A 22,908-nucleotide genomic window follows, 5' to 3' on the forward strand; every position below is an offset into this window, starting at 1 on the left:
TTGCAGCAGCCTGCGGTTGCCCGCCGGACGCAGCCCCATCTTGGGGAGGTTCATTCCCCGGGGACTCTCGTGTTCTTGGACTTCGTCGGGTGGAATTTTCTCCTGTGTTTATGTCCTCGGCCGCATCATCCTGTCCCAGCGACTTTCGTGGAGGCCGTCCTCTTCGCCTCCTTGCGGCCTCGGGGGCTTCTGGCGAAGGCTGCGCGGGGCTATCGCCTGCTGTCCTGGCCGGGTTCTCATCCAAAACGGAAGCCTCTTGGGGAGCGCCGGTCACAGGCCTGCCTCTCTTAGGAGCCTTGATTCTCCCGGCCCTCTCTTGAATATCCTCCGTCTCTTCACCAAGACCGTCACGCTTCCGTTTCCGCGGCCGTGTGTCCACCGGGCTACCTGCTTCTGGTTCGGGTTCGCTAACTTTGGGCGGTCGCCCCCGTCTCTGGGTGGCGGGGTTCGATGGACTGGCTGCCGTGGGCCGTGCTTCTTCTTGTACTATGGTATCAATACTTTTTCGCGGTCTCCCTCGCTTCTTGGGGCCATCAATCGGCCCAGCTGGTTCCTCCCCCGGCGCATTTTCGGGATCGCGCGCCGACGCGATCGAGGCTCGTGGGGGCCGACCGCGTTTCTTCGGTTGACTTTGTTCGCGTGGGGCCTGGATCATGTTAGTTAGGGTCGAGCAAAATCGAATTATTTCCGTACCATAATAACAATGTCCCGGTTCGGACGATCATAGAATCGCCCGTTTGTATTGTTATATTTGTTTCTGGTAGTGTTGACGTTGAGCCACACTCGTCATTACCAATTCCAAGTCCCACTGTGGCTGGAAGGCGCCCAAGCGCGTTCGAGGCTCAAGCTGTGAACGCGAACCCAAAAGGCTCCACTTAAAATTAATCCCCAGCTCAAGTACTCGTTCCCGAAAATACAAGGGGGCAAACACGACCCCGGGCACGCTAAAGAGCCGGGGTCACAATTGAAAAGAAATATTGGGCAGAATCTCGACAGGAGAAGATTTGCGATCCTCCCCCTTCTATTCTGTTGATTTTCCGAGCTTGTTTTTGTTTGGATAGGTTCATTGCTATCATAGCGATCCTGTAATCTATAGCTACTTCAGGCACCCACACGGGCCCCCTCTTTACATCATCCTTTAGCTCATAGGCTACAGCTGCAGCTCAGCTCCCTCGCACCACACCACATCACCCACCCCTTTCTTCCATCAATTCCGCGTACCTAGCGTCGATAGCCCGTCTCCCCCGAAGTCTTCCATCAACGACACACGTCACACCACGCCCTCCGCAAAAATGCGCTTCTCCACAACCGCCCTGCTGGCGCTGCCGGTGCTTGCCGCGGCCGCTGAGAGCCCGTTCGAGCAATACAAGGCCAAGTTCCAGAACTTCATCAGCAACTTTGGCGCGGCAACACCCAGCGCGGAACGGGAGAACGCGCCAGCGGCCGCGGCGCCCGGTGGTGCGTCCACGGGCCGGGCGAAGTCAAAGAAGGTTGTGGAGCCCAAGAGCATCGAGACTCTGACGCTCGAGAACTGGAAGGACACGTTGTACAGCCCTGTGCAGACCGACGCGACGGGCCCTGAGGAGTGGCTGGTGCTGTTGACTGGCGGGAACAAGACCTGCTTCGGTATGTTATCACGATTCTAACGCTCCAGTACTGTCTAGTAGAGCACTATGATTGTCGCATCACCTGCAGTTTTGCTAACCACGAATTGCGCTCCCTCTCCAGGCCACTGCGCCAAGATCGAGACAGCCTTCAGCGAGTCCGCGCTCAACTTCGCGGCGCTCCCGCCGTCGCAGCCGTCGCCGCACCTGGCCAAGCTCAACTGCGACGACCAGCCGGTGCTGTGCAACAGCTGGTCCGCCAACACGGGCGCGCTGTGGTTGTTCAGCCTGCCCCCACCGCCGGCCCCGGCCGACATCGCCACCAAGCGTGTCAACCTTACCACCGTCACGACCCAGGACATTGTTGACGCATACACGGCGTCCAACCGCACTGAGGCGGGCTGGCAGACCTTCGCCCCCGATGGGTACTTCCATCCCCTTGAGGGCAAGCTGGCTAAGCTGGGTCTTTCTGTCCCGCTGGGTTATGCCCTCTGGGCGTTGAACGCTATCCCCTCGTGGGGCATGATGCTCATTGTGTCGTTCCTGAGCCGCACCATGATGTAAGTCTCCAACGCAGTCGTTTTTGTGTGTGTGTGTTGGTTCTACCAGGTTTCTAACCTAGTCTCTTTGTAGGAACCGTCGCATGGATGGTATGGCCGGTGGCCGGCCCGCTGGCGCTCAGGGTGCTGCTGCCGCGCCCCGCGCTGCTCCTGCCGGAGACGGCCGCTCGTAAACGAGCTATGAGGCTTGGCGCGGAGTTGCTCGGTTGTGTGTTGGAGACCTGGTCATTTTATTTATGATAGTACTATAATTGCGGGGGCGGGGATGTGGTTGCCTTTTTCCTGTAGGCTTGATTGATCAGTAGACATGGTTGGGGGTGGGCTTAGGACGGAGTCCTATCTTGGATTGTATCTGAATGTTGGATGCCGAAGATGCGTCACGGTAAATGCAGCTGTTATTTTTGGAAATGAAAATGGTTTAGTTCAGTTATTATTGGCCCGACAAATCGCTTCTAAGTTCCCCAGCCCATCGAGGACTTGCTCAGGCAGCTGGCCATTAGCCAGTCGTCCATACCGTAAGTCACTCAATGCATCAACCGTTTGCCGAACTGAAGCGAGCAGCGATGCCTCTTCCTCCTCTAGTAATTGCAGTTCGGCTTCCAGCGCACTTATCGCGGCCTCCATCTCGGGGAGGATTGTGGAAAGTGTGTGTTTGTCGTTTTGTGGTTCTGACCAGTTTCCCAGCTGCAGGAGGGGTCAATCAACACAACGCCCACATCATCGTCAAGGGGCGCCACTTTGGATTGGTTCAATACATCACTCACCATTCTCTCAATATCCACTTCATCATCCTGCTCCTGCGCCTCGGCCTCCCGTTTTGCCCTGATCACAGCTCGCCGCATTGCTTTGCCATGCTTGGCCTCCTCCTCGACCTCCTCGGCTACAGCATCTACCACAGCATTGCGTTGGCCTTGTAGATCGCGGTACAGACTCCGAATTTTGGGGGACGACTGTAATGGCCGTGGGAATAGGGCGATAAATTCTTGTAATGAGATGATTCCGGGAAGCTGGGCTGGCGTGAGGAGGTAATTGCTGAGGATGGCTTGCTCAGTCGGTGCCATTTTAGGGAGAACGTCAAGGCAAAGCCCCGGGAAATGTCAAGATATGAAAAATTGAAAGTTTTATTCGACCCCCAGTGCAGTTCCTGATGAGTGATGACGGGAGAGGGGCACAATTGGGGGTTGAAGCAAGCGCGTAAGGGCCACTCAGCGCGTGTTCATGTGATCCGTGCACCACACTCCTTGTCCCCAGCATCTCACCCGCGACTCACATATCCATCTTAACCGCCCCTTTCTCATCGACGCACACCGGACTTCATCGCCACCAACCTGCTTTTCTTTCGGATTCTTTGGACCTCACGTGAAGGTGCTACTCCGTGACCTTGGGATCAAACTGGTGTCTGGAACCAACAGCGCTTCTCTCTGGCCTTTTCACCGTTGGCTCTCGTGACCAGGAAAGATTTCAACACTCAACAATTTTTCCGCTTTTGGACTCCGGACACCGTCAAAAACACCGATACTGCGTGTGCCACTACAAAATACCATCGGACCTTACTTCTTCTGGTCCAATTACTTTCTAAAACAACCCAAAACTCTATCGAAACCACTCCCACGAGTCTCAACTTCCATCATTCACCCAGGAGACAACCAATACCATGGCTCCCCCCAAGCAACAACAGCCGCCTTTCCAGAAGGACGAGCGTGTGCTTTGCTTCCATATGGAGATGCTGTATGAAGCCAAGATTCTCGACACCATGCCGGCGGAGAGCGGCGAGGGATGGCAGTACAAGATCCATTACAAGGGCTGGAAGAGCTCCTGGGACGACTGGGTGCCACAGGATCGCGTGCGCAAGTTTACCGACGAGAACAAGGACCTGGCGGCCCAACTACTGGCCCAGTTCAAAATGCTTCAGTCCGGGAAATCGGCCAAGCAGTCCGCGAAGAAGGTCACCACGTCCAGGGCGGCTAACGGGTCCGAGTTGGGTTCTACCCGAGGCAGCGAGGAGCGCACTGCGGGCGCGACAGCTACGACGACCGGCAGAGGTCCGCGGAGGACGAGGGACTATGAGATGGAGCAAGTAAGTGTCTTTTTTTTACACTCGTTTCCTTTTGTACATTGCCCCTTTCCGTTTCACTTGTTTGGGGTTGCTCTGTTTTCATGGTATTGTTGCGTTGTTGTGTTCCTGCCTGGATATTGCGGGAACTTCGAGGCGCAAGTGTACATCCCTATTGTTCCCCAAGGGCAATAGAGACTTGCCAGAAGTAGGGTATTGTTCTCGACGAGAATACACCTAGGCCCTGGCCACCTACCACTTCAAAAAGGGAGGCTACACTGTTTCCGAACAACTCATCCCGTTTCCACCACTTCCTCAACCCGACTTTCAACACCAACTCAGAGGCGACACTCCTGCGACAATTTCAAACATCAACATCAAGGAACACCAAAACAATCCGGTTGGCCAAGCTCGCGGCTTGTGCCACTTCACCAACTACACCTTTCTCCTTCAACTTCCACCACTGTTGTTACGACTTGTCTCGCGACCCGTCACAACTTTAAACCCATGTTCTTCCTCCTTTTCTCCCCGTCGTCAAAACACCATCCCCCTCGCAGAATGGCTGCCCAAACCGCCACCACCTCCTCCTCCGAGTCGGCTCTGCGCCGCAGCACGCGCGCCCGCCGCCCCACCGCGGGTATCGTCAAGACCGGTGTCCAGAAGGCCGGCGCCAAAAAGGCAGCCGAGTCTATCAAGAAGGCTGTGCCCGCCGCTGAGAAGGCACACGCCGATGGGAAAAAGCCTGGCAAGAAACACCGCCAGGTCCTCGCGGACCTGCAAGCGGTCCAAGGCAAGACGGAATTCGAGAGGTGGGAGGAGGCCGCGTTCAACGCCGCGCAGGCCCGCGACGGGTTCCTCGTGATGCCGACGCCCGAGACATCCATCGTCAAGGGTGCCGGCCATGTTGGGCCCGGACGTTTGGACGAGTTGATAGGGTTCACCCCCTCCGTCGGCGCGGACCATCCTAAAATCAAGGAGGCCGTGGCCGACGGAGGTAGTGAGAAAAGGGTGCTGAGGCGGTACTGGAGCGGCATCCACCCGAAGACCAGAATGCCCCTCGCGGGGACTCCGGCAGAGTCGCCTTTTGGAGAGCCGCCAGTCAAGCCCAAAGCGGCCAACCAGAGAAGGGCCAAGAAGTTGGCGAAGAGGGCTGCCAACGCCAGCGACGCTGCTGCGACGACAACACCGACGATCCTTGACGCCGTATGTTACGACCGAGTTACCAGACGATACCCGACAATGCGGAAACCGATCCGGAGGCAATTCCATCACGGAGTACAAGCGGGCTCCGAATGATTCATCGCTGAAACAGGAACCATTTCCTTTGTTACTGATGCCGTTCATCACTCACTCTTCCATCAGCCCAAGCGGGCGGATAGAGGCAATCGGACTTGTGCCTTTCGTTTCCTCCCGTCCCCCCTACCCCAAATACCTTTGCTTTTCTCTTTGCGCGGCCGACAATTTAGAAGCAACGATGCTAACCCCTCACAGGAGGATAACTTCCATAACCGGCCGTCCATCAAGGTCCCCGTCCCCGACCATCTTAAGGCGATGCTCGTCGACGATTGGGAGAACGTCACCAAGAACCAGCAGCTCGTCCCACTCCCACATGCCCACTCCGTCAACGAAATCCTTGACGACTACCTCTCCCACGAGAGGCCGCACCGCGAGCAGGGCAGTGCTTCGCTCGACATCCTGGAGGAGACCATTTCCGGCCTGCGCGAGTATTTCGACAAGGCGCTCGGCCGCATCCTGCTGTACCGGTACGTTTTTGTCTCCGCGCTCATCCTCCTCGCTTGCTAATCACCTAGAACAGTTTCGAGCGCATGCAATACCACGACATGCACAAGCTCTGGGGCCAACCCGATGGCCAGCACAAAAGTGCTGTCGATACCTACGGCGCAGAGCACTTGTCGCGTCTTCTCGGTATGATTCCTTTGTTTCCTTTCTTCCTTCTTCCTCCAAATGACCAATGACTAACGCTTTTTGCTTCGCACGCACAGTCTCGCTCCCGGAGCTCATTGCCCAGACCAACATGGACCAACAGTCGGTCAACCGTCTCCGTGAAGAAATCATGAAGTTCACCAACTGGTTCGCGAGGCACGTCACCCGGTACTTTGTCAGCGAGTACGAGAACCCGGGGCCGGCCTACCTCGACCTGGCCCGCACCAACTGAGCTTCCTCTCCCTCCCTCCTCCCTCAGCAAGACAGACAATGCCACCGACAACAGAGTAGCTTGTCCGTTCGTCTAGTTTTAAGCCTTTCAAGACAGCTTTCAAGGCGCCTAAAGAGCTACCAAATCCTCAATAATCAGCGACATTGAGGAAAGCCGCTGTCTGTAGCACGCCTGCTAAGTCTAGGCAGCCACCTAGCCCGGAGTTAGGCCCAAAGCCGGTTGCTTTTTTCTTTGGCGGCAAACAGAGAAGTCGTGTCGTTGTACTTTTTGCATCGTTTGTTTCCCTTCTTTTTTTTCTCTTTTTTTCGGATTTGGTTTCAGCACCATGGACACTGGGCGCTGGGAGCCGGCACATTGGGGGGAATAGCTAGACCACGTTGTAATATCTGTCATCAGATCACAACTCATCCTCGGATGCGGCTCAGTCACGCTAGGAAGCCCATGGAATAGGAAAGTGCTGGAAAACGGACATGTAGGTCGTACACATACAACATGGGCCGTTGTTGTACATGATATTCTTCTTCAAGTTTCGTTTTCTGCTTTTACTCTTCGGATCGGTTCTGGTCAATAAAGTAGCGGACGTGGGTTTTTCTTAGAACTTTATCTCGGGTATGAATCAATGACGTTGTGGCTTCGCAGACAATAGCGTGAGTGAACCGGTGTGGTGCTCACTCAAATCGTGAAGGCGTGTCTTGAAGCAGCAACACAGTGATCCCATGAACTCAAACGTATTTTGTCGTACATAAATATTCTACAGCAGGGAGGTAGTGTTGATCCGCCAACAACATGTCCTCAAGCGCACCAACTTCCCTACGCTCATCCCTTCGTTATCCCCCCAGAAAGATTCTCCCAAGTCGGCATAACGACCCCTCCCCCAACTTCCTCGCCATCTCCTCCCCTCCAACCCCCTCCAAAAGCCCATCTCATAACCTCACCTCCCCCTCCTCCCCCTTCCCCACCTCCTTACCAACTGTCCCCGTCCCCGTCCCGGCCCCAGCAACCAACCCATCCGCCGCCCGCCTCGAAGCCCCAAAACTCTCAATCCAAAACCCCGGCTCCGGCGCCCTCTGCGCATACACCTCTTGTTTTGTCAATGCCCGGTCGACCTCCTCGACCTTGACCAGCTCCTTCACCTTCATGATCATACCCGCGATGTCGGCGGACACGGGCTGGAAGACGAGTTGGCCGCGGCGGTGCAGGCCGAGGGCGGCAAGCACGCCGCGGGTGCGCTTGGGCATGCCGATGAAGGAGCGGTGGAGGGTTATTTTGAAGAAGGACATTTTGGTTGTGGGCGGGTGGATGTGTAAGTGGATGTAGGTGTGGGTGGTGTGTGTTGGGTTTGGTGGCGTGTTTGAGAGCCCGGGGTTGGGGTTCGTTGCCGTAGTCGAGTCGATTGGTGCACTATGCCGTAAGATAATCGATTCGAAGGCCTGTGTTTTCCCTAGCCCGCCTGCCTACCCCTCGTCGTCGTCCCGGGCGTGGTAATCGTGGGGTTCGCGATTCGCAGATCGTCCTTTTCGACATCATCAGTATCCTTCTCTATCCCTCTAGACAAAAACAGAGTAACTCACCCAGCTCCAGTGCTAGTAGTCCCAAAGCCACCAGTGGCGCACTCCAAATCTCAACCTCGGGGCTTTTCGACGAACGCGACTATGCAGCTAGCTCTTCTCCACGAGGCGCAAATCAATCGCTCGTCGTCAATTGTCGGCTGCAAGAAAATACTAGTCGGCCCGGCAGCGCCGGCAGCGCCAGCTGTCAGCCCAGCATGGCCTTCAATGCCCCACTTCACCCGATAACATCAAAAAGAAAAAGCCCCACTAGATAAATATTCTGCCACCCACCACCGCCTCCCCTTTTCCAACCACTGTTTCAACGCTCAACAACTTGTTCTCGAACAAAAAGGTCACAGTAGAAAGGATCCGTTGAGCCCTGCAAGCCAGCAGCACCATCCCCCGCCCCCCATCCATGATTCCATTCAATTGATTGATTGCATCCAAATCATCAGTCAATCCGTCCGTCCCCCGTCAGTCAGTCCACCACACCGCCTTCCCGCTTGACCTCCTTGCCCCGCGTTACATCCAAAAAGCCAACCCACCACACCCTCCCACATCACCCCTCCACCGCCTCAGCCATAGTAAGCTCTTTTGGCTCTGTTCTTGTGTACCGCTCACCTCACCGCACACACACACACACTCACATACACACCACCGGGTAGTTTTTCGGAGTTGAGACCGGACCTTCTTCACAGCTTCCGGGAAAGAAAAAGGAAAAACAAGTCCGGAGGAGCGGGGCACGATCGGTGACTTTTCTCGGTTCTTGAACTCCTTGCTTGGGGGGGTCAAGGGAAACTTCCCGACGTTGGGTAAGTTAACCTGTTTTCTCGCGAAGGGTCTCCCGGACTTGTGAGTGAGCATCGCGTCGATTCCCTTGATGTCCATCTCGTGTGCTCATCTCCGAAGCTCGGCCGTCTCTCTCAGGGGTAAGGGCTTGAAGAGAAGAAGGGCCCGCTTACGTTACAGCGGCACTAGCCCGGCAAACCTTGCAGCTAAAGTGGGTGCGGATGCAGTAAGTTGGATGTGTCAGGTTGTCAACGTTCGCGATCATACCGCGCCATGAATTGGGAGAGAAAGTAAAAAGCATGAGAAGGCACACAAGGCTTCGGTTACTGATTAAAATTTCTAACTAATCCGGGCCTGTTCCCTGCTCTCCCACCGGCTGTGCTATCAAGAGCCCACCTGCCAGTGCCTCGCGTTGAGGAGGAAATCATGACACATCCCATGTTGCGAGCCCGTCCCATATCTCGTGAAAACGTGCGTCTAACTTCGTCTCTAAAAATATATCGCTTTCCCTCCCTTAAATCTGGACCTCAACACGGCCCTCGGTGCCCGGCGGGCCGGCCTGCTGCAAGCTCGGCAGGATGTACGTAATGTCATCCCAGGGGTGACGGTACAGACCGGTGCGCAGACGCTTCTGGTCGAGATAGTGGGCAATCAGACCAATGGAGCGGCCGAGCACGAAGAGACCGTTGAGCACACCCATGCTAAGGTAGTCCTCGGCCTCCTCTGCGCTGAATGCGCCGCAGTTGCGCATCAGGTCAACGAAGCACACGGCAATGCAGCCGTCCACGTTCAGGATCAGGTTGTCCTTCTTCGATGTCGTGACGGTTTCAACGGCCAGCGCGTAGTCAAGCATCTTAAAGCTGGGGAACTTGGCCTTGACGTATTCCTTGACCAGCTCCACGCGCAGATCGGGGTTGTTCCGTGACTTAACACGGTGCCCGATACCGGGGATGAGCTTGTTTTGCTTGCGCATGGTGTCGACGAACTCGCGCGGGCTAAGACCCTTATCGAAAGCCTTGGTGAACTCCTCGGCGGCGCCGTCCAGCGCACCACCGAACCGCGAACCAATAGTAAGCAGACCGCTCACCAACGCAGAGATAAGATCCTTGCCGGCACGGGTGGTGATAATGGTGTTCATGGCACCGGACACGGCCGGGCCGTGATCAGCGGTAAGCATGAGCACCATCTCGAGGAACTTGGAGGCGTAATCGGGCAGGCGGCGGCGGAACCACAGCAGCGACATGACACCACCAATGCCAATGTCCTCGCGGAAAACATCCGAGATGGGCATCCCAGCGTAGAGGAGCTCCTGGCCACGATCGTCCGAAATGGTCGAAATGAACGCAGCCGGCTTGCGGATGAGGCCGAGCTCCTGAGCCCACGAGTAGTCGATGGGAATCTTGGGGACAACGGGTTCGGGCTGGGGCTTGATGGTGCCCTCCTTAACGAGCTTGTCGTAGAGAGCCTTGAGGACGGCCGGCATGTCCTCAAAGGTGTCAGGGACGTGGAAGCCAGCTTCCCGCATGCTCGAGTTCTTCTTGGCCGCCGTCTCAAGCTGAGAGTTGGCAAACGAGCCGGCGTGGCCGAACTGAACCTCAGTCTTGAACATGCTAGCGCAAGTACCGATGGCCCAGGCCACAATCGGCTTGGTGATGATGCCCTGCTTCACAGCCTCAATGACCTTGTACTCCTCAACACCACCAACCTCACCGAGCAGGACGAGGATCTTGCAGTCGGGGTCGGCCTGGTAGCGCAACAGGTGGTCGATGAAAGTGGTACCAGGATACCTGTCACCACCGATCGCCACACCCTCGTAGACACCATCGGTCGTTTGAGAGATGATGTTGTTCAGCTCGTTGGACATGCCACCGGACTTGGATACGTAGCCGACAGAGCCCTTGCGGTAGAGCTTAGAAGCCACGATGTTGTCCATCATACCACCAGTGTTACCAATCTTGAAGCTGCCGGGCTTGATACCACCGACGGTGGCAGGGCCAATAATTGTGACACCCTTCTTTTGCGCAACATGCGCGATCTCACGAGCACGCTATACAGAAACCCCACGAGTCAGCAAACCAGTCACATAGGCTACCATTTCCACCCGGGGAGAAGGAATTCTCCCAAGAAGGAAAACTTACACGCTCCGGAACACCCTCAGCGATAATGGCGATCGTCTTAATTTGGGGGTTCTCCATAAGCTCCATCGTCGAGCTGTAGACACTGCGGGAGGAGGCAAAGTTGACGACAACGTCAACATCCGGGTGCTTGGCCACCGCCTTCTCAACCTGCTGGTACACCGGGAGGAGAGTCTCGCTCGTGCCCCAGTACATCTTGCTGACGAATTGACCGCCGAACGTGTAGATAATGCCGGCCACCGACGGCGTCGTCCGCTTGCAGATGAAGTCGAAGTCGAGCATACCTTGTACGGCACGAGGCTGCAGACCATAAACGAAGCATCGTGTCTTGTCGTTGAACAGGGCATGGGCGGGCAGCGGGCTCAGTGGCCTGCTGGGAGCGGCGAACCGGCGGATGTTGTCGTTAGCAGACAAGCCGCCGGACGGCTTCAGGTTAGCATTGCTGCTGGTTGTTGCCATTTTGACTTCGGTTTGTGTGGCTTTCTCGACTCGAGACTCGCCGTGGAAGTTTCCAATTCAGGCTGGAAAAAGAGAAGGTAAAGGTATAGATGGCGACGAGGTTCGCGAGAGCCTGGGCCGAGAGCGAGGGGAGAGTGATGGGTTCGCGGAAATGCGAGAGAGTAGGCGGGGAGCAATTTTGGGGGAAGAGGTTTTTGTCGGTCCCCGTTCGTTTCGTCGAGAAAGCACCACACTCGGGGTAGGCGCAAGAGCTCCGCAGCTGTCGAATTTAGTGAAGGCGCCCTGGCGAAGAACCGGAACTCGAACCCTCCTGCACTGGAATCCCCAAGAATTGTTGCCCATTGCTCATTGGGTGGCAGGCGGGTCAACGGTCCAACAAATGGTGGCGGTTCCCCAACTCTTTTGGGCCCTTGTCCGATCAATTGAGGGGCTACCGCCAAATCGGGAATGGTCTGGACTTTTCTGCCACATCGCTGACCAGAGGTGGGGTACCGAGCAGACTTGGTCTCCGAAGTACCGGTACACCGACGCACACCTCGTCCGATACCCCTCCGAACACCCAAAAATTTGCGAGATGCGGAATGAAGTTGCACCCCTGGGCGACGCACTCCTGGCGTTCTCCTCTGCATAGAACGAACTTACGCTGCGTGGAAAGCAGGGTTTAGAAGAATTGAAAAGGGGTATAAGAAAGCTGACGAGATATGCCCCAACCTGCAACTTCTCGCAACAGCTCAGCCAAAAAAGGGATATCATCTATCTACCTTCGGGTAGATTTTCAGTCAAAAGAGTACCGCAAGCTTCGGCCCTAGGTAGCTCAGAGAACTGCGAAGGTCTCGGGACATGTGGGGAGGTCGCGGGATTCAAGACAACAGGAGCCACGCCCGAAGTTAGGCACACGACAACCAGGAGCCTGACGTGCATGAAAGCTCCGAGGGACAGCCACTCGTGGAAGTCCCCGCGAAGAAAAAAGAAACCATAAGCCTCCATCTGATTCTCTTGGAAGTGCTGGCGCTCCTGGCAGACAACAACAGCCGGATGATCCCCACCGCTGTCCGCTCGTGAAGCCAATGCCACTCGACACAACCGCCACAGGTGGTAGAGGAGGAATATCAGGCAGTCCTCAAGTGTTCGACTAAGAACGGAAAGAATTGGTTTGAACACAGTCGGGCATCGCCAAAGGGGAAGCCGCAACGTGGACTTGGTATCGGGTATCTTTGCGGCCAAGATGCAGCGGCGGGGCAGAATCGAGGGGTCAGGAAGGCGCCAGGTGGTCGGCGGCCGAGTTCTTGGGTTTCCCGGAAAGTACCGGTACCTCAAGATGCTGACCGCCCCAAACGTAAGTGCCCCGCTTTGGAAACCCCCAATGGTTTTGGCGGGAGTGCACCACTGACTGGTACCTGGACTTTTTTTCTGGCCGCCCCCCAACCCAAGCGATTCTGTGGTCCCCTGTGCAAGCTGCTGCCCTGGGAGAGTGTTTTTGCCAAAGCCCAGTTCGGAATCGGCCCTCATCCTCGTCTTTTTCCCCAAGGGAGCTGCAACTCCAGACCAATCTTCCCCTCCTCCCACTCTGCCTTTCCTCTGGCTTGCTCCCACATCTCCGTCCGCGCCCACGCGTCTGATTTCCAGCAGTTCTGCTTGTTGAGGCTTCTCACTCAGGTAAATAAATTGCCCCTCACTTGAGGTCGGGACAGCACTGCTGCTAGTACCACTGCCTTATATCGAACCTCCCAATTTCGCAGCCAGCCGCTCGCGAACTCGTGAGCACTTGCTTGGAGGTTGCCTTTTTAGGGGACATCGCACTAACGATCCGGAAAGCAGAAGAAACACAGTAAAGCCGATTCCCACGACGTGTAAAGGGAGAAGAAAGGTTCCTTACATACCAGCAAGATGTCCGCGAAGAGCATTCTCGAAGCCGATGGCAAGGCCATCATCAACTACCACCTCACCCGTGCTCCGGTGATCAAGCCCAGCACTCTCCCTCCTCCGACTAAGCACAACGCCCCCCCCAGGCTTGCTTCGCTGCACTTCCCTGAGGACAAGGACGTCAACGCCGTGCTCGACCAGGCCGAGATCACATACCCGTGGCTGCTTCACCAGGACGCCAAGTTCGTCGCGAAGCCAGATCAGCTCATCAAGCGACGTGGCAAGAGCGGTCTGCTTGCGCTCAACAAGTCATGGGCCGAGGCGAGGGCGTGGGTTGCTGAGCGCGCTGGCAAGACGCAGAAGGTCGAGCACACAGAGGGTGTTCTCCGTCAATTCCTGGTTGAGCCCTTCGTGCCGCACCCTTCTGACACCGAATACTACATCAACGTGAGTTGCCTCATTTTCAGATGGATTGTCAAAGACAACCTGTGCTAACACCTCGCAGATCAACTCAGTCCGTGATGTAAGTTTGTTCCGAATTTCAGTACAGCCGTTTCTTGGCGCAGGGTGGGATTTGATTCGCAAAAGTAGCCCCCACTTGCAAGTGCAAGCTAGCATGGCCACAAATCGATGCTGGGTCGTGAAGTGAAGAGCCGGGAAACAAAGGAGAGGCCAAAGCGATGGGATGTGCGCACCGAGCAGCGGGTGCTTCTGAGTCTTTTTATACTCGGAAAATGCTGTGAGGGTTCGAGAGTTTGCAGGCGGGGCTTTTATCCTCCCTTGTGAAAAAATGCGGCTGTCCGTTACCTTCACGGACGAACGGAGGCTAAACCGTTTTGCGGTGTGGACCGGCCCGGCCCACCGACCGAAAGCGCGCGCATGACAAAGAGCTTCCGAAACATGGCTAACAACTCATGTCTTTCAGGGCGACTGGATTCTCTTCACCCACGAGGGTGGTGTTGATGTCGGTGATGTCGACGCCAAGGCGGAGAAGCTTCTCATCCCCGTCGACCTCAAAGAATACCCGTCAAACGAGGAGATCGCTGCCACTCTCCTGAAGAAGGTCCCTAAGGGCATTCACAACGTCCTCGTCGATTTCAGTGAGTTTTCCCTAGTCGTTTGACACACATACATCTGCTTACTATTCCGTTTTCAGTCACCCGCCTCTACGCCGTCTATGTTGACTGCCAGTTCACATACCTCGAAATCAACCCTCTGGTCGTCATCCCCAACGAGGATGCCACTTCCGCCTCGGTCCACTTCCTCGATCTTGCTGCCAAGCTTGACCAAACAGCAGACTTTGAGTGCGGTGTGAAGTGGGCTATTGCCAGGTCGCCGGCCGCCCTCGGCATCACGGCCCCGACGAGCAGTAGTGGCGCCGTTAGCATCGACGCCGGCCCGCCGATCGAGTTCCCCGCTCCGTTCGGCCGTGAACTCACTAAGGAAGAGGCTTACATTGCCGAACTTGATGCGAAGACTGGTGCCTCGCTTAAGTTGACCGTCCTCAACCCCAACGGCAGGATCTGGACCCTGGTTGCCGGTGGTGGTGCCTCCGTCGTCTACGCTGATGCCATCGCATCGGCTGGCTTTGCCGATGACCTCGCCAACTATGGCGAGTACTCCGGTGCCCCCACCGAGTCCCAGACCTATCACTACGCCCGCACCGTCCTTGACCTGATGCTCCGTGCTCCCATGGATCCTAAGGGCAAGGTTCTCTTCATCGGCGGCGGTATCGCCAACTTTACCAACGTTGCTAGCACATTCAAGGGTGTCATCAAGGCGCTCCGTGAGTACGCCAACACCCTTAACGAGCACAACGTCCAAATCTGGGTCCGCCGCGCGGGCCCCAACTACCAGGAGGGTCTCAAGAACATGAAGGCCGCGACACAGGAGCTTGGCCTCAACGCCAAGATCTTCGGCCCCGAGATGCACGTCAGTGGCATCGTACCCCTAGCTCTCATTCCCGGCAAGTGGGAGGAGAGCAAGGCTGAGGAGTTTAAGGCTTAAAGGGGTGGTATAAAGGAGGAGTAGAATTGATTATTCGCCCGGCCGTCTGAGGATTTAAACGGCACATTTTAACCCCTGGGATACGAGATCCCCAATAGAAAGTATAATACACCAGTTGAGATGCTCAACGTTTCTCTACAGGATAATGCTACTCCTCCCGGTGCATGTGTTCCCGTTTTAAATCTTCCCCGATTTTGTATGACTGACATCGCGGGGTCTACATTTTGTGTGGGAGGGCCGGCGTCGAGGCCGATAATGTCCGGTTCCGAATATCTCCTTCCTTGGCCACACGAGGTTACAGGTCGCAGCAGATCCAGCACTGCGACGGCCCAAGGCCCTTGTATTATATACGTTCAGAAAACTTGCCTCTTGTCCAGTATCACTACCTAGTTCCGGCGGAAGGGTGTGTTGCATCGTCCTCAAGCTGCCCTCTGTCTGCTCTGGGGAGGACATGGCCCGAAAAGTCTTCTCACCCGATTTTGGTACATAGTAAAGGCAAGCCCGCATTGAACTCGATAACCCAGGTATAACGAGTTAGCGAAAATCTTACGTCGGTTGTCACTGCCGTGTTTTTTTTCTTTCTACTTTCTCAGGGGTCTTGAGATTTGGCTAGGTAATTAATTGACGCACTTGGGATACCAGCCACCGGGATGTCAATGACAAAAGTACAGGTGATTAATTTCGTTTTTCTTTAATCACTCATCGGCCGTGTTGGATAGTTACATGTTTTAGTGCTCAGCACTCCCTCGGTCTGTGCATAGCTCCCCGTAGATTGTTTTCTTTGCCCCCTTCCTCTTCTAATATCTTCTTTCTTATTTGCCTCACCCGTTTCCCGGCATAGTACGAAGTACTCCGTAGTTTCTCCTGTTTCCCCCATTAACTATGTGTAAGATCATTTGCCGTGGAGTTGATGTGATATTCGGCAAACCTGATCTTCAATCCAACAAACCCAATTCTGTCAATTCGTGGTTTATGTCGATCGGTGTGCATCACAATTTTGGAACGTCACAACACAGTGGAGTTAAGGGATTTTCCCCCAGCAAACCACCCCTGGATGTAATATTTTCTGTTCGGTTTGACCGCCCGTTTGAATTGGGTTTTCCTGGCACTGTTTTTGTCACTGTCTGTCGGTTGCTCGCGTGCTGATGGCTGGGTTGTTGCGAGTGGTCAAGCTTTGGGGGGAAAAGGGGGGGGTGGAAAGCAAGGCACGCTGTGGGCAAGGTGGAAATAATTCGTCAGGTTGCTGGCGAGATGTTGAATGATGGAGGCTAGGTTGAAGGGATATACTGAAATCAATGAAGGTAAAGGAAATTGACCGGTAGATATACCTAAGGTGGGCAGCCGTGCATTTTTTCGGTAAGCTTCGGTTTCGGCCACGGAGCCGAGTGGTGGTTTGAAGGACGTGCTGGTTGGGGGAAGCTAACGGAAAGGTAACATAGAGGAAGATGGTTTGTGTTCAAAGGGCAAAACTCCAACGCATGGGAACGGCCATGAGAGAAACCACCAAAGCAGAGGAACGGAACGCTGACACAAGCACAAGACCGAAACAAAGCCTAATTCTTCTCCTCTACTCCCCAATTCGAAGGTATAGCCCCCGCTCCCACTCTCTCCAACTTCTACACCAACATTAACAACCCAACCAACACAACCAAATCCCTCATCGGTATCCTTCCACAAATCTCCAAGCATCTGCTAGACCCCAACCCCAAACTCCCCATCCCGTCAACAGCCTCCATCCTTGTTTCCCCACTAATCGCTTTACATGATAAAAGCACCAAGGACAGCAAAGATGCTCATAGCCGCAGCAGAGACCACACCAGCGCCGGTGATGGGCGCCGCGTCGTCGCTCGGGGTGGCGTCGGGCTCGCCGGTGCCGGTACCGCTGCCGCCGCCGGAGGTGCCAGAGCCCGTGTTGCTACCGGGGCCTGGATAGAGAGTTTCGTTAGTCCAGGTTTTTTTATAAAAGAAAAGGGTGGGGGGAGACGGAAGGGGAACGCACTGTTGATGGTATCGTCGGCGAGGGGCTTAACGGCCAGGTTGGTGATGACAGAGCCATCCGAGTTCTTCACAGTAAACTTGACCTTCCAGTTATCAATCTTGACAATCTGGCCCTTGGGGGCATGCTTGATGCCGTCGTCAATAAGGGCCTGAGCACCAGGGGGCGGGACGGGCAGGGTGAAGTTGCTGTTGAAGCCCTTGGTGGTGATGAGCTTCTCGTCGCAGACGGGGGCCTTGTTGGAAGACGAGGGGGCCTTTTGCGCCTGGATGGTGGTGAAGTCGAGCTTGCCGTACTGCTTCTTGAGGTCGTCGTAGTCGGTGCGGAGCTGGGCGGACCCGTCGGTCTTCATGCTGACCAGACCGAAGTTGTTGTCCTCCTGGGTGTACTCGTAGACGACGCCGCCGGAGAAGACGTCGGTCATTTGGTTGCCGTAGATGGTGGAGACTTCGGTGAAGATGCGCGGGGACGGAGTGTTGCAGCCGTATTCAGAGAAGAAGATGGGGACGGCGTTGCCCTTGAAGCCGTTGACGAGCTCGTCGTACTTGGCCTTCTTGAAGTTGCTGTCGCCGCACCAGCTGTAGCTGTTCAGGGCGAAGATGTCGCCGCGGCTCATGTTGCCGTCGTCGCCGTCGAGGGTGCACTGGAAGTAGTTGTAGGTGTCGAAGAGGATGTCACGGACATCGGCAGCGGAGTAACCGACGGGGATGGGGCGGGTGGAGTGCTTCTTGACGTAGTTCTTGATGTCGCGGGTGACGGCGCGGACATACGGGGGAACATCGGCGCCGGTCTCTTCGTTATTGAGAACCTCGTTGCCGGAGAAGAAGGCCAGGGTGTTGGGGTAGTCCTTGAACGCCTCGACGACGGCGAAGGTGCGGTTCAGGTAGGCGGCATAGTACGACTCCCAGGGGTGGTAGCTGGTCAGGGACTCGCCGACGAGGGGAGAGTTGACGTCCAGGACCATGTACATGCCGGCGGCGTTGAAGATGCTGGCGCACTTGTCGTGGTTGACGTTGGGGTTCACGTTGTACACACGGATGGTGTTGACACCGAGAATCTGGAGGAGAGCGGCATCGCGCAGGCAGATATCGGGGTCGCTCAGGGGGTCACGGCCCGAGGCCTCGTCGTAGCCGGCAGAACCGCCGGGCTGGTAGGCGACGCCGACAATCTGGAAGCGGTTGCCGGTCTTGGGGTTGACAAAGAACTGGTCCTGAACCTCGAGAGGCTGAACGGCAGCGGCGAGGGTAGCGCCGAGCGCTACAAGCGCCGTTTGAAGCTGTAATGAGAGTTAGCGTCTTGTCATCTCATCTCCCCAAGTTTGTTCCAACAGGAACAAGCGTGAGTGAGGTTGTGGTCGCATGTTGCGCAAAAGTTGACCATTGATACCACGAATTTAAGAAATATCGTAAATATCATGAATACACCCCTGCGCTCAGCCCTTAAACCTTAACGTACAAGCATCGTGAGTTTCTTGGTCGAAAGTGTCGTTATCAAAAATCGGTTGCTGGAATTACGCGAAATACGGAACTCGGAATGCGAAATTGAAAAACAGGGCGCAGAATAAAAATTTGGGTCAAAAGAGTGACAAGAATGGCGAAAGAAGTTGCACAAAGGCGCGTTCTTTCCCAAATCCAAAAGAGTGACTGGGTTTTAAGGTGATATGGAAAACGAAGGACGAGGGAAGCCTGACAGAAGAGAGGTTCAAGAAGGAACGGAGTCGACCTCGGTGCATCGAAACACACCCATTCTCACACACACGGGAACACGAAGGGGGTCGTTGGATGAGGTCAATTGGGAGTTCCCAGGACAGGCATAGCGGCGCTGCTCGTCCCTGGATACCCCAGGGTTTTACCAGTAGGCGGTTTATTATTGGCTGTTCTCACCAGGGGAAATTGTCACAGTGCCCATTTTGACCCAGGCCCTAAACCGGGTTGGGACTGGTGCGCCGGGCAAAAGAACCGAAAACTGTGTGGACGGTGTGTTTGCGGTGGAAGCCGACCGCCCGCACCGAGAGATACGAGATGGCAGCAGAGGAAACCATTGACGCCATTGAGAACCTGCTCAGCAATACGAGTCGCTATCACGCGCATGAAGTTTATGCGGCTGAGTGCAGGGCAGCAGCATCGTGACTGTGACTTTACTTCGTACAATCAATAATGCGACAAAATCGGTTTGAGAATCCGAAGCGCGAGGAAGTCATGGAAGTCTCTGAGAAACCCTCTGAGGTCTCCAAGGTCACCAGCTCAGGGACTCGACCAAGGAATTTGTTTCGTCGTGTGGCGGTGCCATCCACTGCACTCTTGACTCGCAAACCGTTGGTGGGACTGGCGCCGCTGCCCCGCGCTTCGTCGATCTTCAGGGTTTCGAGATGAACTCGGAGGGGAGCTTTGGAAGCTGAAGCGCTGGAAAGGGAGAAGAATGATTGCCTCATTTGGCAGCCAAGCAAATGAGACCAGCTTCTCAAACACCACAGTGCGGATTGGGCCGTTTCATTTTGGCGTTGCAGCGGCCTCCCACTCCCACATGCATGGTTTGTGGCCCGTCGCGCACGAGGAAACGTGACGCGGGTGCGCAGGTTGCGCGGGTTGCTCTGTGCTTGTTGCACCCGACGGCCCGTATGTGTAAATCTCGGATCCGGGGCGGTGAAGGAAAGGGGAAGCGAGGGAAGGGAAAGTGGGGGTGATTGACAGGAGAAACATATTAAACTGGTGGTAAGGTCAGAGAAATGGAAATAAAATAAATAATCAACAGTCACGTTGTCAGAGGAGAGAAAGGGGCCTAAGAAATGTTGACACAAACTCTTGTTTGTTTGAGATCAGACCATCCACAGCGGCAACGCGCCTTCCCGCTCGAACCCACAGGATGCACAGATGCACACAAGCATCGACTTCCAGGCTGGGAAACAGCTGCGTCATCTCTGTCTCCAGTGGATCGAATTCTGCATTTCTTTGGAGTTGTTTCTCCACTGTTTGTTTTTTTCGGTCGGCCTGCCGGATCTTCAAGATGCAGATGTGGCGTTGTTGCACAAAGCCAAAGCCAACGACAGCAGGTGACTTGGATGACAAAGCAGCGCCAACGTCTCGAACCTTCGCTAGGCTGAACTGAAGACGACATCTCACGGCTTACAATGATGCTTAACAATTTCAGATAGTTCCAACTTTTAATAACAACCTTTCTGACTTTACCAAGTTTCAACGTCCTCATCCATTCATCACTAAAAGTGCATAATCTAGTCACTAAAAAGTCTGAGAAATAAACCCCTGACGTCATCACGACGTTTCTCTCGGAGGTGAACTCACAACACCACCCTCTTATATCCACGACCATTATATCCACGATCAACAACAACGCCAAGTTGGGAATCATAAACACGGGTTCGACGATGGATCCCATTGAGGCAGCCCCAGAGGCGGCCCCAGAGGCTCTTCCGCTCGACTCCCTAAACGTCACCGACGACGCTTCCGCCGAAATCACCATCAAATTCCCTCCCGAGAAACACAACCAGACCTGGATCTTCTCCCCAACCGACACCTTCGAGCACCTCCTCCAGACTCTCTCCCTCGAGTTCCCCTCCTACGACTGGTCCAAAGCCAAAGCCCTCCCCGAGAAGCCCAAACACCAACACCAGCCCAACCCCGACCACCCCAAACTCAAACCCCTCTACACCCCCTCCTCCGACGCCTCCCTCCCCCTCTCCAACCTCCACCAAACCACCCTCCGCCTCCTCGCCCCCCAACTCTCCGCCCTCACCACCCTCCAGACCCAACACACCACCGCCACCACCTGGCAAGCCAAACGCGCCCTCACCCTATCCCGCTACTCCCGCCTCCCTCAATCCCAACGCGCCACCGCCGCCGACCTCTCCTACACCTTCCACACCCTCCGCCCCCTCCCCCATCTCCCCAATCCCGACCGTTCCCTCGCCTTCCTCGAACGCCTCAAGTCCGACCCCGGCATCCGCGCCGCCATGCGCAAACGCCACTTCTCCGTCGGTTTACTGACGGAAATGGATCCGTCAGCAAACACGTCTGCGTCACACGAAGGGGTGACGCGGATCTTGGGACTGAACCGCAACAAGGGGGAGGTGATTGAGCTGCGGTTACGGACGGATGCGTATGATGGGTGGCGGGACTACAAGACGATTCGGCGGACGTTGTGTCATGAGCTGACGCACAATGTGTTTTCGGAACATGATGGACAGTTTTGGGCGTTGTGTCGGGAGATTGAGAGGGAGGTGGAGAGGGGGGATTGGAAGAGTGGAGGGAAGAGTATGGGTGGGGGGGAGTTTGCGCCGGAACGGGGGGTAGAGGAGGAGGGGATGGTGATGGATCATGGGGGGTGGGAAGGGGGAACGTATGTTCTTGGTGGGGGAGGTGGTGGTAGTACTGCTGGGAGTGGTGGGAATGGGGAGAATGGGGGGTTGACTGCGAGGGAGGTGAGAGCTAGAGCGGCGGAGGCGAGGTGGTCGAATCTGGAGAAGGCGACGAGACAGGGGGGACAGGAAAAGGGGGCGGAGGAGGAGAAGGAATAGAGTAAATCCTTAAGAAGGACGATGGAGTTTGAGTGGGTTAAATGGGTGATACCACTGGATTGCAGGACTGGTAGTCTACAGGCGTTACGGGTAAACATGGTTGAGTTCCGTTCAGGGTTCTGAGGTTGGAGAGAAGTTGTTCAGAGTCAACTGAACTGGTGGTTATTATAATATCAAAGACTAGGGATGTCTGTATGACATCAACTGTTCCAAGATATAAGAACTAAAAACTATTGGTAAACTAACCTGGCTTTATTGTGACCTTTTTAGTATTAGAGTTAGCTATTGCTATGATCCCAACATAGGTTTTTGTTGTATTGACTTATATAAAAATAGTTCAGATTTACCTTGATATGATGATGGCGACGACATTGATACTTCGAAACAATAGAATTTATTATTTTACCTGAAGTCGGCTCTGAAATTTATTCTCCGCACTTCTGAGCTTAGTATGAACATATCTAACCCTTTCTCATGCCACATGTGATAACGACAGTAACCCGATTAACCGCCGCTTTACAGTCCATACCTCTCCACCCCTATTTTTCACACCTCATCATTCTTCACATAGCATGACACAGCAAACCACAACCAGAGCATCACAACCTCAAAAGCCAAATCAACAAATAACCCTTCTTCCTATCCATTCACCAAGCAAACGATTAATCTACTTCGTACCAACCAACCAACCAACTAATCAACCCAAACCAATCAAAACTCAACCCCCAAAAGAAAGACCACCATTTAAAGTCCTTAAAAACGCCTTGCGAATTTGTACCGCAATCTCCTCCCCAACCGACGCCAATTCAACGCCAAAACCAGGCCGCCTACGGCCGGCATACCAAGCATACCAAACAGACTGCCCCCCTTGTTTGTATTCTTAGTTTCCGGCCCAAGAGTGTTGTGTTGCAATGTATATGAAAGCAAGAGAGAGATTGAGGGAGGTAGGGAATGTGTGGGATAACGTAGGGAATGGGTGTTAAGCGATGGTAGGAATGGAAAGCAAAACCCAGGAAAGGAAGAAAGAACCAACGCCTTGAGGCGGCGTAAAAGGGAATGATATTGTACAGATAATGATACAAAGAGAAATGCTGTCGGCGTAAGCACAAAGAATAAAAAAAAGGTGTAGAGAGTGTCCTGTAAAAGACGACGATAACGATGCCGTGGTAAAAGAAAATGTAAAAA

The 22,908-nt window shown here is 54.8% G+C and overlaps 8 protein-coding genes across 8 annotated transcripts; 4 read left to right on the forward strand and 4 right to left on the reverse strand.

Annotated features, from left to right (window-relative positions):
- Window positions 1–1,292: 1,292 nt before the first annotated feature.
- Window positions 1,293–2,337, forward strand: C8A04DRAFT_25661 (uncharacterized protein; the record flags this gene model as incomplete). Its single annotated transcript, XM_062779644.1, has 3 exons — window positions 1,293–1,626; window positions 1,729–2,164; window positions 2,238–2,337. The coding sequence occupies 3 exons, from the start codon at window positions 1,293–1,295 to the stop codon at window positions 2,335–2,337; spliced, it is 870 nt and encodes a 289-aa protein (XP_062639810.1).
- Window positions 2,338–2,587: 250 nt separating this feature from the next.
- Window positions 2,588–3,225, reverse strand: C8A04DRAFT_34909 (Cnl2/NKP2 family protein-domain-containing protein; the record flags this gene model as incomplete). Its single annotated transcript, XM_062782983.1, has 2 exons — window positions 2,588–2,848; window positions 2,929–3,225. The coding sequence occupies 2 exons, from the start codon at window positions 3,223–3,225 to the stop codon at window positions 2,588–2,590; spliced, it is 558 nt and encodes a 185-aa protein (XP_062639811.1).
- Window positions 3,226–3,818: 593 nt separating this feature from the next.
- On the forward strand, window positions 3,819–6,393 carry C8A04DRAFT_9762 (MRG-domain-containing protein; the record flags this gene model as incomplete). Its single annotated transcript, XM_062785616.1, has 4 exons — window positions 3,819–4,241; window positions 5,709–5,980; window positions 6,034–6,143; window positions 6,221–6,393. The coding sequence occupies 4 exons, from the start codon at window positions 3,819–3,821 to the stop codon at window positions 6,391–6,393; spliced, it is 978 nt and encodes a 325-aa protein (XP_062639812.1).
- A 923-nt stretch (window positions 6,394–7,316) lies between these two features.
- On the reverse strand, window positions 7,317–7,673 carry C8A04DRAFT_9714 (uncharacterized protein; the record flags this gene model as incomplete). The annotated part of the gene is made up of 2 exons (XM_062785593.1): window positions 7,317–7,355; window positions 7,395–7,673. The coding sequence occupies 2 exons, from the start codon at window positions 7,671–7,673 to the stop codon at window positions 7,317–7,319; spliced, it is 318 nt and encodes a 105-aa protein (XP_062639813.1).
- Window positions 7,674–9,246: 1,573 nt separating this feature from the next.
- On the reverse strand, window positions 9,247–11,326 carry C8A04DRAFT_25666 (ATP-citrate synthase; the record flags this gene model as incomplete). The annotated part of the gene is made up of 2 exons (XM_062779645.1): window positions 9,247–10,779; window positions 10,871–11,326. 2 exons carry the CDS (start codon window positions 11,324–11,326, stop codon window positions 9,247–9,249), a joined length of 1,989 nt encoding a protein of 662 aa, XP_062639814.1.
- Window positions 11,327–13,213: 1,887 nt separating this feature from the next.
- C8A04DRAFT_9815 (uncharacterized protein) lies at window positions 13,214–15,196 on the forward strand (the record flags this gene model as incomplete). The annotated part of the gene is made up of 3 exons (XM_062785638.1): window positions 13,214–13,636; window positions 14,115–14,289; window positions 14,346–15,196. The coding sequence occupies 3 exons, from the start codon at window positions 13,214–13,216 to the stop codon at window positions 15,194–15,196; spliced, it is 1,449 nt and encodes a 482-aa protein (XP_062639815.1).
- A 1,758-nt stretch (window positions 15,197–16,954) lies between these two features.
- On the reverse strand, window positions 16,955–18,653 carry C8A04DRAFT_25668 (Glucanosyltransferase-domain-containing protein; the record flags this gene model as incomplete). Its single annotated transcript, XM_062779646.1, has 3 exons — window positions 16,955–17,121; window positions 17,196–18,468; window positions 18,648–18,653. 3 exons carry the CDS (start codon window positions 18,651–18,653, stop codon window positions 16,955–16,957), a joined length of 1,446 nt encoding a protein of 481 aa, XP_062639816.1.
- Window positions 18,654–20,574: 1,921 nt separating this feature from the next.
- C8A04DRAFT_9717 (DNA-dependent metalloprotease WSS1) lies at window positions 20,575–21,723 on the forward strand (the record flags this gene model as incomplete). The annotated part of the gene is made up of 1 exon (XM_062785595.1): window positions 20,575–21,723. One exon carries the CDS (start codon window positions 20,575–20,577, stop codon window positions 21,721–21,723), a length of 1,149 nt encoding a protein of 382 aa, XP_062639817.1.
- Window positions 21,724–22,908: the final 1,185 nt, after the last annotated feature.

The sequence above is a fragment of the Dichotomopilus funicola genome, assembly GCF_033296635.1.
Source record: "Dichotomopilus funicola strain CBS 141.50 unplaced genomic scaffold C8A04scaffold_8, whole genome shotgun sequence".
In the NCBI taxonomy this organism is placed as follows: Eukaryota; Fungi; Ascomycota; class Sordariomycetes; order Sordariales; family Chaetomiaceae; genus Dichotomopilus; species Dichotomopilus funicola.